The 13,284-nt window shown below is 53.6% G+C and overlaps 1 protein-coding gene across 1 annotated transcript; it reads left to right on the forward strand.

Annotated features, from left to right (window-relative positions):
• The first annotated feature begins 231 nt into the window (after positions 1 to 231).
• On the forward strand, positions 232 to 13,016 carry NOL6 (nucleolar protein 6). Its single transcript, XM_026008968.2, has 26 exons — positions 232 to 581; positions 2,008 to 2,214; positions 2,300 to 2,416; positions 3,921 to 4,100; positions 4,473 to 4,641; positions 4,862 to 4,996; positions 5,081 to 5,244; positions 5,331 to 5,451; positions 5,666 to 5,724; positions 5,808 to 5,909; positions 6,112 to 6,227; positions 6,396 to 6,573; positions 6,929 to 7,051; positions 7,217 to 7,365; positions 7,510 to 7,585; positions 7,808 to 7,948; positions 8,088 to 8,205; positions 8,287 to 8,441; positions 8,544 to 8,707; positions 9,035 to 9,187; positions 9,423 to 9,520; positions 10,260 to 10,384; positions 10,518 to 10,607; positions 11,000 to 11,194; positions 11,311 to 11,412; positions 11,655 to 13,016. Exons 1-26 carry the CDS (start codon positions 528 to 530, stop codon positions 11,802 to 11,804), a joined length of 3,441 nt encoding a protein of 1,146 aa, XP_025864753.1. The 5' UTR covers positions 232 to 527; the 3' UTR covers positions 11,805 to 13,016.
• Positions 13,017 to 13,284: the final 268 nt, after the last annotated feature.

The raw sequence follows: 13,284 nt of genomic DNA on the forward strand, positions 1-13,284 counted from the left end.
TATTTTGAAGGCAGAACTGACGAAGCTGGAGATTCGGTAAGACGTGGTGGAAGAGACGGACAGGAATCGGCGGCGTGAACCAACAGCCCCGAGCGCCCAAGCTAGCCCCGCCCTTCCTCTTTCGACGCAAGCTGCGGAAGTGAGGGAAAGAAAGCGACCGCTAAGCTACAGGCAGGCTTCCGGTCTGGCGTCGCAAAGAGACCGTAAATGGGAGAAGCCGGCTTGGCTCCTCCCCCTCGGTGGGCGGGCCTGGAGAGTGACAGGTACCAATGGCGAGCGGCCCTTCGAGCCCTCACCCAATGGTTCCGGAGCGGGGCGGAGTCCTGCGGCACGAGGCTTGTCCCCACGCGGCGCGGGGAGTTTACCGCGGGGCTGCGGCAACTTTCTCGCAAGTCCTCTGCGATTCCGCTGCCAGGCTTCGGTAATCGTGCGGAGGGCTTCGGCACTTCTGCCGACGTGGGAAGAAGTTGTGCCGAGCCCGTGGGCTTCCTACCCGAAGTACTGGCGCAAGACCTGGACCCGGAGTTATGGGGCCAGCGCCTGCGGGAGCGCAGGATCGCGGAGTTGCTGGGGAGCCAGAGGTGGGTGAGCCCTCCGGCAGGAAGGAGTGCTTTCTACCTGCCCGAGCTGGCAGAGCCTGGCAGCCCGCCGGCCAGGGGCGCCGAGGCAGTCCGTCCTGGAGGAGTCTTATTCCCCCACATTTCCAGTCTGGGGCACCGAGACAGTCGGGGGAGTTGCGTTATTCGGATAGAAGCGGTAAAGCTTCTTGAGCTTTTTCCTTCGAGAGCTCTCTCCTGGAAGTTGAAGAGACCCCCGCGGCGTGGATCATTTTCCTAACCAGGTCCTTCTCCTCGTCATTCTGCGAGACCTTCTAATCTCTTGAGCCCAGTTCTGTGCTCGCTGCTCTAACAGAGGGCACATGGTGGTGCTTCTGGGATCCTTCAGTGAGATTCTCCCCGTGTAGGAACGTGGAGTGGGGGCGGGGCCCAGGGCTGTAGGGGAGAAGGTTTGAGACCCCGCAGACCAGGGTGTGAAGCCTGCTTACAGAATAGGCATCCTGGGCACCTGAGTGGCTCAGTGATTGCGTTTCTGCCTTCGGCCTAGGTCGTGATCCTGGGATCCTGGGATTGAGTCCCGCATCGGGCTCCCTGCGGGGAGCCTGCTTTTCCCTCTGCCTTTGTCTTTGCCTCTCTCTCTCTCTTTCTTTCTCTCTGTCTCTCATGAATACTTAATTTATTTATTCATGAATATCTTATTTATTTATTTATGAGAGAGGCAGAGACATAGGCAGAGGGAGAAGCAGGCTCCATACAGGGAGGCCGATGTGGGACTCGATCCTGGGACTCCAGGATCACCACTGGGCGGAAGGCAGAGGCTCAACCACTGAGCCACCCAGGCAACCAGTAAATAAAATCTTAAAAAAAAAAAAAAAAAAATGCATACTAACTGTGGAATCCAGCTCAGGGGACTTCTTTCAAGTGTGCATTTTCTGCCAGGATTACTGAGGACTGGAGGCAGTAGATTCCAGCTCTTTCCAACATTTGGCCACTTAACATTATACTGATGTAGTCTATAGTCAGGGCTTGCTGGCAGGGGTAGAGCCTGGCAGGATTTGGATAGAGCAAGAGTGGGGATGGCATTTGCAGATTCCCAGGACTAACCCAGCAGAAGAGGAAACTCCCTGATGCATGGTACCTGGAAATACAAGAAGCTCAGGCATTGTTTAGGTCAGGACTCAGTCAACTACTAACCCTGTCAACTCCAGGCAGGGCTCCATGCTTGTGCTGTCACATAGACAGGGAGCCATCAATTCAAGGAATTTCAGCCTGGAGCTTAGTAACGTTCTTCTAAGTAATGATAATCCTAAGTTTTACAGTCTGGCTCCCATTCAAAAGAATGAACAGGAGGTTGTGAAGTTTTTGCCCACATCCCATTATGGTGGCACTTCTGGCAGTGGATGTTTGATGTCTGTGACCTAACAGTGGCTTCTCTCCTCACTGGCCACAGGTAATGGAACTAGCTCTGGAAGGCACAGGCAAGGAGGGAAAGAAGGAGTCCTCAAAGAAGCATACCCTGTCTGGGTCTCCAGTGGAGGGCCTCCTGCAGCCAGTGAAGCTTAGCCAGGCAGAACTGTATAAGGAGCCTACCAATGAGGAGCTGAATCGTCTTCGAGAGACTGAGAGTCTATTCCACTCCAGCTTGCTTCGTTTACAGGTACTATTGGGTGGCTGGGGCTTTGATTAGAGGGGTGGGCCTGGAACCCTGAGGCTGAAGGACTCTCTGCTGTCTCTTCTTACAGGTAGAGGAGCTACTAAAGGAAGTGAGGCTGCCAGAGAAGAAGAAGGATCGGATCGATGCTTTCCTACGGGAGGTCAACCAGAGGGTCCTCAGGGTGCCCTCAACTCCTAAGAGAGAGGTAAAGCAGGCAGTGAGAAGAACTGGAAAGCCCAGGAGAGGTCCTCCATGTGGGCATCTGAAACACATCTTTTCTCTTTGCCAGAGGGGTGCTAGGGAGCTCATTTTCATTGCCACTGGAAGTACAGTCAACCACTTGTGCATTTGTTCAGCAAAAGCTTATGTTCTTTGCAGCAGTTACATTCTTAGGACACATCAGTGAATACAAGTTATTTTCTAGTGTTGGGCTTATGGATAGTAGATGATAAACATGACAGGTAAACTGTGTAGCAATGTTAGAAAACAGTAAGCAGTACAGGAAAAGGAGAAAGTAGGGCCAGGTGAGGGGATTGTGGGGATATCGGAAGAAGGGAGTGGTTTGCAAATTTATTTATTTATTTATTTTAAATATTTTATTTATTTATTCATGAGAGAGAGAGAGAGAGAGAGGGAGAGACATAGGCAGAAGGAGAAGCAGGCTCCATGCAGGGAGCCCTATGTGGGGCTTGATCCCAGGACTCCCATGCCCCGAGCCAAAGGCAGACGCTTAACTGCTGAGCCACTCAGGCATCCCTGGTTTGCAAATTTAATATATTTTTATTTATTTATTTTTTTTATTATTTATTTATGATAGTCATACAGAGAGAGAGAGAGAGGCAGAGACACAGGCAGAGGGAGAAGCAGGCTCCACGCACCGGGAGCCCGACGTGGGATTCGATCCCGGGTCTCCAGGATCGCGCCCTGGGCCAAAGGCAGGCGCCAAACCGCTGCGCCACCCAGGGATCCCTGGTTTGCAAATTTAAATAAGGTGGTTGAGATAGGCCTTATTGAAGTGACAGTAGTGTGAAGATCTGAAGGAAATGAGTCAGCCATATAGATATCTAAAGGAGGAAGAGCATGGCAGGAAGGGGAAATAAACACCACAAAAGCTCAAAGGCAGGAGTAAGCCTGGTATGTTGCTTGGACTGAAGGAAGGGAAAATAAGAGACGAGTTCAGAAAGGCAATGGAGGAAGGAAACATTTCACATAGGGCCTTGTACACTGAAACAGGGACTTTGCCTTTGCTCTGGGTGAAATGAGAAACCGCTGACTGTGTACATTTTTTGGTGGCGCAGTGATGTGATCTCACCTCATTTTTAAAAAGTTCACTTAGACTGTTGTGTTGAAAGTAGAATGGAGGAGAATACAGGTAAAATCCGGGAGACTAGTTAGAAACCTATTATGTGGTAATCCCCTGGAAAGTGGTGGCATCTCATCCTAGGATAGAGAAGTACAGAAGCGGTCAGTGCCTGGATGCTCTTGACAGTGAAATGGGTATTCTCAACAGAGATGAGTCAAGTGATTTACATGTTTTGTGCTTGAACAACTAGTATGAAGTTTCCTTAAGGGGGAGGACATGTTTACAGAAGGACGAGGAGTTTGTTTTCAAATGTGTTGATGCATTTAATGTGATATGTCTACTAGACATGAAGGGGACGTGTCCAGAAAGCAATGAAATTAATACGTATCACTGTCTTTCCCCACAGCTGACTGACCAGACTTGGCTCCCAGCTGGGGTTCGAGTGCCCCTCCACCAAGTGCCCTATACTGTGAAGGGCTGTTTTTGCTTCCTGCCTCCGTCTCAGGTCACTGTTGTGGGCAGCTACCTTCTGGGCACCTGCGTCCGGCCGGACATCAATGTGGACATGGCAGTGACCATGCCCAGGGTAAGGTCCAGTATTTGGGGGATGGAGAGGCCTGCTCCTTTACCACCTACTAATTCCTGGGTCCCTCTTTCTTTCCCATCTGCCACTGGCCAGGGGATTGAAATCTGAACTGGATATCAAAACAGAGCAGACCCCTGCTGTCTTCTTGAGGGCAGCTTAAATGTGCCCTTGGGTCAGTTGCTACCCTTTGGAACTTTGCCTTCTCATCTGAGAACTAAGTATATTGTTAGTCCTGGTTCAAACACTCCAGCCAGCAAAAATCCCTGAGGTTTCTAAACTGTGATTCACCTTTGCTTCCTCCTGGCCCCACAAGCCATCTAATAATAGTACTGATGGGCCTGGTCATCTCCCCCTTCTCCTGACCCTCTCCAGGAGATCCTACAGGACAAAGATGGGTTGAACCAGCGTTACTTCCGCAAGCGTGCTCTCTACCTGGCCCACTTGGCTCACCACCTGGGCCAAGACCCTCTCTTTGGCAGTGTTCACTTCTCCTACACCAATGGCTGTCACTTGAAACCCTCGCTGCTGCTTCGGCCACGTGGTGAGAGGCACACACTGGGCTGAAGGCACAGTATGGGATGACAGATTTAGTGGGGGAGATATGGAGGCCTCAAATCCAAAGTGAGAAGTTTGGGCCTCAAGTTTTGGGGGGAAGGTATAAGGACCTCAGAATCTAAGGTGGGAGGGCATGGGCCCTCAGGTAGGAAGAGGTTGCCACAGGGGCCCACATGGCAGATCTGATCACTGTCTGTCTCCCTCAGGGAAGGATGAGCGCCTGGTCACTGTACGTCTGCATCCATGCCCTCCACCTGACTTCTTCCGCCCGTGCCGCCTGTTGCCATCTAAGAACAATGTGCGCTCTGCCTGGTTCCGAGGGCAGAGTCCCCCAGGGGATGGTAAGCAGGCCCTGGTATCCAGGTGGAGCTGAAGGGAAGGATGTTGTGGGGATTTCTCCTCTCATGGCTTCTCCTCTCCCTCAGGTAGCCCAGAGCCTCCCACCCCCCACTATAATACATGGGTCCTGCAGGACATGACCCTTGAGTCCCATGTGCAGCTGCTGTCCACAGTGCTGGGCTCAGCCTTGGGGCTGAAGGATGGTGTGGCACTTCTGAAGGTCTGGTTGCGGCAGCGGGAACTGGACAAGGTGAGTTGCGAGTGGCCCAGCTTCCCTGCCTTACTGAGTGGCAGGCTGGCCCTGAGCTCAGGCCTCTCTCTGCATCTCTTTTTCAGGGCCTAGGAGGGTTCAGTGGGTTCCTTGTCTCCATGCTGGTTGCCTTCCTTGTGTCCACACGCAAGATCCACACCACCATGAGTGGCTACCAGGTCCTGAGGAGTGCCTTGCAGTTTCTGGGTAAGGTGGTGAGACTTGGAAAGGTCAAGGGTTTCACTCTTCCTGTGAATCCTCTCATCGTATCAGGGATCATTCAGTTTCTTGCCATGAGACAGATGAGCAGATTGAATTCTAGAGGCAGGCAGTTGCAGCCACTTGACCGGAGGGAGAGTGTCATTAGGGCTGGATCCCCTGGAAGGAGGACACCTTCTGACATACCTCTGGCTCACTTCAGCCACCACAGATTTAACAGTCAACGGGATCAGCTTATGTCTCAGCTCAGATCCCTCCCTGGTGAGTGGGGCAGGGCTGGGTCTGGGCAAGGAGGCTTGAAGGTAAGTCCCCAGTCCTGACTGGCTTCTCTCTCTGCCTCCCAGCCGGCCCTGGCTGACTTCCACCAGGCCTTCCCTGTTGTCTTCCTGGATTCCTCAGGCTATCTCAATCTCTGTGCTGATGTTACTGCCTCTACTTACCACCAGGTACCGATTGTCCCCCATTCTGGGATACCCCTGATGTCCCAATCCAGATTCCATCCCTTCTGCCAGTACCAGAGCCCCAGAAATTCCTCTCCAGAGAACTTAGGTTAGGCATGTCTCTTAGTCTGAGCCATCAGGTCCATGAAGGGAGAGTATAGTTGTGATAGTCTCACATGTGAGTTCCCTGTTTACCCCATGGCCGCAGGTACAGCATGAGGCACGGCTGTCTATGGCATTGCTGGACAGTAGAACCGATGACGGATTCCAGCTTCTGCTGATGACTCCAAAACCCATGATCCGGGCTTTTGACCATGTTTTGCAGTAAGTTTAGGGCAGGCAGGCTATGTCAGTGGGTCCTTTTTCCCTAAGGCTACACTGATGGGGCAGAGGTACTCAGGGAGGTGTTCAGATCTTCCTGGTTTTGGGAGGGGTGGTATTTGGGGTCAGCAATACTTCATTCTGTCTCTTTGTCTCTTTGTGCCCCTCTAGTCTCCATCCACTGAGTCGTCTGCAGGCAGCATGTCACCGGCTAAAGCTGTGGCCAGAGCTGCAGGATCTTGGTGGGGACTATGTTTCAGCTGCTTTGGGCGCACTGACCCCCCTCCTGGAGCAGGGTCTGGGGTCCCGCCTGCACCTGCTGGCTCATTCTCGGCCCCCAGTCTCAGAGGTAAGGTGCTTTGGGGTGGGGAGTTTGTGGGTTTGTTTATTTATTTTAAAGATTTTATTTTTTATTCATGAGAGACACAAAGAGAGAGACAGAGACATAGCGGGAGAAGTAGGCTCCCTGATGTAGGACTAGATCTCAGGACCCCAGATCACAACCTGAGCCTAAGGCAGACACTCAACCACTGAGACACCCAGGTGCCCTGGGAATTTGTGGTTTAAGGGGGACTAGATCTGGGGTCCCAGGGGATATAAAAGACCCCATTCCTGTAGCTAGATCTTTCTACCTAGTTGGAAAGTGGTTTGTAGACCAAGCTGGGGCATCCTTGGGTTGAGCTCAGCCTTTTTGCACCCTATAGTGGGACATCAGCGAAGATCCACCAAAGCACAGAGACTCTGGGACCTTGACCCTGGGATTGCTGCTCCGGCCTGAGGGGCTGACCAGTGTCCTTGAGCTGGGTCCAGAGGCCAACCAGCCTGAGGTGAGAAGCCCTGGGGTCTTGGGGGATGACTTGGCCCTGTTTCGGGGAGTCTGTTGTGTGCTGGCAGAAATGGTATGGATTATTCCCATGCCACTTGGATTGCAGCCTGTCAGAGATTTCTGATAGAAAATCTGATTTCTCCTACCACCCATTGCCTTTGTTCAGGCTGCTGACTTCCGCCAGTTCTGGGGACCTCGCTCAGAGCTTCGGCGTTTCCAGGACGGATCCATTCGGGAAGCTGTAGTCTGGGAGGCAGCCTCTATGGCCCAGAAGCGCCTTATTCCCCACCAGGTGGTCACTCACCTCTTGGCACTGTGAGTGTTAGCATCTGGATGCTGGGAAGCAGCAACGGACTGGGGAACCTTTTAGGAGGGTCTGGCCCAGGCTTTGTGCTGAGCAGCTAATGTCTCAGCAGCTGCTCAGCCCGCACTGAGTCTGTGCTGCATCCCTTTTCCCAGCCATGCCAACATCCCAGATACCTGTGTCCACTATGTGGGGGGCCTTCTGGACGCATTGATCCAAAGCCCAAAAGAGGTAAGGGTCATGTGTCAGGGATGGGATCAAGCCAGGGGTTGCAGCTTAGCATGTGGGTGGAGAGTTGCAACCTCAGCCCGACTGCACTTCCCATAGTGTCCAACAGAGGGGGTGCTGGCTCTGTGCAGCCTGGCCTGTGGCACAGTCCCAGGTGGTGGTGGTAGTTTTGTGTGGGGGATGTTCTATAACATCCTGGCTCCCTGACCATGTTCTCCTTCTCAGACCTCCAGCACAGGTGAGGAGGCTCTGGCAGCAGCAGTACGTTGCTACGATGACCTCAGCCGCCTCCTGTGGGGGCTGGAAGGTCTCCCGCTGACTGTGTCTGCTGTGCAGGGAGCTCACCCAGTGCTGCGCTACACTGAGGTGAGGTGTGAAGGGCAGGGAGCCCTTTCTGCCTCATGACCTCTTGCCTCTGCCCCACCTACCAGTATTCCCCCTTCCAGTTCATATGTTCACTCTCTCCCAGTCCCAGGCCCCTTCCTTAGCCCTGCTGCTTCCGTAGGTGTTCCCACCAACCCCAGTCCGGCCAGCCTACTCCTTCTATGAGCACCTGCGAGAGAGGGCCTCGCTGTTACCCCGGCCTGACAAGCCCTGTCCAGCCTATGTGGAGCCCATGACCGGTGAGGAGCCTCTTAGGAAGGATGAGAGGAACCCTTCCCATTCCATGTCACAGTCTCAAGACCTCCTACTTTTCTTCCTAGTGGTATGTCACCTGGAGGGCAGTGGTCAGTGGCCACAGGATGCTGAGGCCATACGGCGGGTCCGAGCTGCTTTCCAGCTGCGCCTGGCAGAGCTGCTCATGCAACAGCATGGGCTGCGGTGTCGTGCCACGGCCACACACACTGATGTCCTCAAGGTTAGGCTGGTGCAGGGTAGGGATTCTCCGGAGAGGGAAGAGACAGGGTGTTAGGGTGCTGCAGGCTGACATGCATCTCCCACCCCATACTTCTTTCAACAGGATGGGTTCGTGTTCCGGATTCGTGTGGCCTATCAGCGGGAGCCCCAGATCCTGAGGGAAATGCGAAGCCCCGAGGGGATGATCTCATTGAGGGATACACCTGCCTCCATCCACCTTGAGAGGGACACGAGGCATTTGCCCTTGCTCACCAGTGCCTTGCATGGGTATGGGCACCTGCACAGATTCTTTTGCCTGTGGATCCTTCCCTGCTCCCATTTTGCTTTCCTGGCTACCTGCCTTTCTGGGAGGCCAGATAGTATAATAGGGATATGAATTATGGAGTCTGGCAAATTCTAGAACCCTCGCCCTGCCACTTCACTGGCTAACCTGTTGGCATTAGTTAGGGGTATGTGAGATTCTGCATAGCATGGATCAGCACAGAGGGTAATTTCAGGTAAAGGTTGAGTAGATAGTGGTGGTGAAGCTGAAATATGGTTCTTGGGCCTTGATGGCCCGAGTCTCATTGTCACTACTCTCTTTCCCTTCTACAGGCTCCAGCAGCAGCACCCAGCCTTCTCAGGTGTGGCACGGCTGGCCAAGCGATGGGTGCGCGCCCAGCTTCTGGGTGAGGGGCTCAGTGATGAGAGCCTGGACCTTGTGGTTGCTGCTCTTTTCCTGCACCCTGAGCCCTTCACCCCTCCCAGGTGATTCCCTCCATCTTTTCCCTAGCCAGAAAGCTCCCCTTAGGGCCACCTTTCATCCTTTAGGCTGTACCTTCAATCCAAATGGAGGAGGGTAGCTGAAACAAGTGACAAAAGAGGTTCTAAGACACCTCTTGTCTCCCTAATCCATGCCACGGGGTTTAGGCTGTCTAGACCATGAGGAAAGCCTTAGGATGGGTGGTTGGACCCAGACTCTCTGCTCACTCTTCCTTCTTAGCTCCCCCCAGGTGGGCTTCCTTCGGTTCCTTTTTTTGATATCAACCTTTGATTGGAGGAACAACCCTCTTATTGTCAACCTTAACAACGAGCTCACTGGTAAGTGATAGGACTGGGGTCAGACTACTGCAGGAACGACCCTTTGTGGATGGCAGAGTAGGGTGCACAGGGTTTTCCTTGTCAGTCTGAGAAGTGTTTATGTGTGTGTGCCTGACCCTGATGGCTTTGGAGTGGGGAGTTATTAGGAGGAAGAGACCCAGTTCGAGGCCTTAGGGAGTTCTGAGACTGTAGAGCTACGGTTTGCTTGTACGATGATCAGAAACAGAACAGGCTGGAGGTGGTAAGCAGGCTACCTAGTGAGAGTGGTGAAGGGGGGAGGAGAGTAGAAGGGTACCCTGAGCACTAGGTGAGAAGGCTTGTGGGGAGCTGGGAAGGGCCCGGATTAGAGAAAGATGCCTCGACCTCTTGGGGAGTGGGGGTGATGGTTTCTAGTTGTAACATGAGGAGCTCCTGGTCCCGGCAGAGAGGAAGGTGTCAGCTTCCTAATTCCCCAGGTGTGTGGGAGCATAGGGTTGGAGGGGGTCAAGGGCAGGCCTCAGCTTGTGCAAGCCCGGAAACTAGACTGGGGTGCCAGGCAGTGGAAAATTCTGCCTCTGGGCTGAGCTTGAGAGTTTAATGCCCCACCCAATGGAGACAAACATGGTGTCCTTTTCATTGCCTTTGTCTCTTGCGGGAGGGCCATTGGAAAATCCCTGTGATGGGCCACCAGAAGACCTGGGGCAGCAGAGCATGTCAGGGGAAAGGAGCAGGCTGACCCAGGACCCCCTCTTGTTCACAGTGGAGGAGCAGGCGGAAATCCGTAGTGGCTTCCTGGCAGCTCGGACACAACTCCCAGTCATGGTCATCGTTACCCCCCAGGATCGTAAAAACTCTGTATGGACACAGGATGGACCCTCACCCCAGGTTCAATCCTATTCCTACCTCCAAATTTGTGTTTTTCTTCCCCCATGGAAAAAGTAGGCCCAGCCTGAACTAAGAGAGACCTGTTGTTAGGTCTGATCTATTTGATGTACGTGTGCTCCCCTCCCCCACCCAGATCCTACAGCAGCTTGTGGTCCTGGCAGCTGAGGCCTTACCTGTCCTAGAGAAGCAGCTAATGGATCCCCAGGGGCCTGGCGATATCCGGGTAAGGCCCTGACCATGGGTAACTGGGGATTCTTGCCTTTGAACGTTGGAAGTCTGGAGCTGTAGGGCCTCTCATGGGATGCTCAGTCTCCTTGTTTGCTGCGACTGAATCCAGAAAAGGCATTGAAGCTGCCCATGGTGCCTGACAGTGGTGGAGCCTATAGGAAAACCAGGGCCTGGCTCTATCCAGGCCTAATGTTTCCAGCCTATGCTCCTCCTGATGGATTGAAGCTGACCCCAGCTGTGGTTCTGTTCCCATCTTCAGATGAAGATTTGGATTCTTAATTGGGGGGCGGTCAGAAAAAAAGAAAGGAGAAAACCAAAGTGGGCTTGTAGAGACTTTGTGGTCCATCTCCCAGTGGGTGCTGCTGACCCCTTCCTACCCTTCCTCAGACAGTGTTCCGGCCACCCATGGATATGTATGATGTGCTGATCCGCCTGTCTCCCCGCCACATCCCCCGGCACCGCCAAGCCGTGGACTCACCAGCTGCCTCCTTCTGCCGTGGCCTGCTCAGTGAGCCAGGGCCCTGTTCCCTGATGCCTGTGCTAGGCTATGATCCTCCTCAGCTCTATCTGGCACAGCTCAGGGTAGGTCCTAAAGGGCTGACTAAACCGGGGGAGGGGACATCCAGGTGAACCTGGGGCCGTGGAGGGGGCTCTCAGGTGTCCACCTGTAGTTTTACCTATGTCCTGCCCTTTCCTAGGAGGCCTTTGGGGACCTGGCCCTTTTCTTCTATGACCAGCATGGTGGAGAGGTGATCGGTGTTCTCTGGAAGCCCACCAGCTTCCAGCCCCAGCCCTTCAAGGTGTGCTGGCTGGTGATAACCCATGTGTTCCCGAGGGTGTACATGTGGTTCCATGTGGGCATGTATGTCTGTACGTGGCATGCTCCCCAAGCGACCACAGGTCACATGCGAAGCACGTGTGTTGTGTGTCTCTCTCCATTATTGCTGTTCCTCTCCACCCCCACCCCCCACCCACACTCCCATTTATTGTCTCTGGGTGTGTCTTTGTGACTCCTCAGTCCACATTTCTTTGGTTCCCCTAGGCCTCCAACACAAAGGGGCGCATGGTGATGTCTCGAGGTGGGGAGCTGGTGATGGTGCCCAATGTAGAAGCGATCCTGGAGGACTTTGCCATCTTGGGTGAAGGCCTGGTACAGGCTGTGGAGGCCCGAAGTGAGAGGTGGACCGTGTGATCTCCAGCCCTAGGAGCAAGCTATAGGTGACAGCAGGACTTCCAGACATCTGGAGTAAGATGTCAGTGGCATTACCTCTACCCTTGCTACATACAGGTCCTTCACGAAGTATCTGCTGGCCTGAACACACTGAGATGTCCCCCCAAAAGAGCCCTGCCCTAATTTTCTGTCCAGTGCTTTACCATCGGGGCAGGGGCCTGGTATTCGACAGAGTCCACTGGGCTTGTCTGAACTCCCAGGAAAGGAGAGTGAGCCAGCTCAGAAAGGGAACTAAATGACCCCAAGAGATCCATCCACCTCTCAGCTCTGGCCTGGGCTTTTTTTCTTCCTAGGATGCTTCCAGAAGCTTAGAGAGGAGGACATGTACCCAGGGTTGAGGCTCTGTCTCCTTCCCATCACCAGGGTATGCGCCTAGACCTTAGTATGTCCTTCGGGGTAGTGTCAGGCCTTTAAATAGGGCCCAGAGAAGGCGAGATCTGCTGAGGGTCACAGAATACCAGCATTGAGCAAGGTGCTATTATTTTCGAGGGTGGGACATGGAAAAGCACAGGGCAGAAGAGGCTAGGTGAGTGAAGGGGTACAGAAAGGGGTACAGAAAGCCCTGAGCGCTCCCCTGGCTGCTCAGCATCTTGCCCGCGTCCCCCTACCCCCTCAGGCTCCATCTCTCTGCCCATTCATGTCTCAAACTGCCTCCACTGTGTTCCTGCAGTGGAGGTGGAGAGGGGAGCAAGACCCAAGTCCCGGTCTTCAGGAGCTCTCAGTGCCAGGGCAGGGTGGAGGGGGTGCTGCCTCTTTTCAGCCTGGTCCACACCCCACTTCCGGCAGCCTCTCCCTTTTCCGTCTCCCCTAATCCTGGACGTTTCTCCAGACTCAGCTCAAATAGTGCTGCCGCCTCCAACCCTTCCCTTGCCCCCAGCCTGAGGAGAGCAGTGATTGTTCAGTTTACTTCATAGTCGCCTATAGTGGTGTGAACCTTTCTGTTGTCTGAAACTTGGATTTAAAATTAAATCACTTGGGGGCAGCCTGGGTGGCTCAGCAGTTTAACACCACCTTCAGTCCAGGGCGTGATCCTGGAGACCCGGGATCGAGTCCCATGTCAGGCTCCCTGTGTGGAGCCTGCTTCTCCCTCTGCCTGTGTCTCTGCCCCCCCCCCCCCCCCGCAACCCCCTTGTCTCTATGAGAATAAATAAAATCTTTTTTTAAAAATTTAAATTAAATCACTTAATTTCCCCATGATCTTGGCTTTTCTGCATTTTTCACATAGTTTTAACTTTGTCTCTACATGTAAGCTCTTTGGGGGCAGGTGACATGTTTGAACATAGTTTTCGTGGCACCGAGGACAGTGCCGTGCTCCAGTAGGACACAGGTGTGTGCAGAAAGGGCAGCCAGCCAGGCAGATGGAGGGCAAGGAGGGCCACCAGAAGACTTCAAGGAAAGGGAGTCATAATTTGTACCCCCTGCCTTGAGTGTGCGGGGTGGT

The sequence above is a fragment of the Vulpes vulpes genome, chromosome 12 (assembly GCF_048418805.1).
Source record: "Vulpes vulpes isolate BD-2025 chromosome 12, VulVul3, whole genome shotgun sequence".
NCBI classification, from domain to species: Eukaryota; Metazoa; Chordata; class Mammalia; order Carnivora; family Canidae; genus Vulpes; species Vulpes vulpes.

What these genes read in the sequence shown, in the direction of transcription:
- NOL6 (XM_026008968.2), top strand. Translation starts at nt 528, where the DNA reads ATGGGGCCAGCGCCTGCGGGAGCGCAGGATCGCGGAGTTGCTGGGGAG. An exon ending in TGGCAGTGACCATGCCCAGG is followed by an intron (nt 4,101 to 4,472) that starts GTAAGGTCCAGT and finishes GACCCTCTCCAG; the next exon opens with GAGATCCTACAGGACAAAGA. An exon ending in AGGATGGACCCTCACCCCAG is followed by an intron (nt 10,385 to 10,517) that starts GTTCAATCCTAT and finishes TCCCCCACCCAG; the next exon opens with ATCCTACAGCAGCTTGTGGT.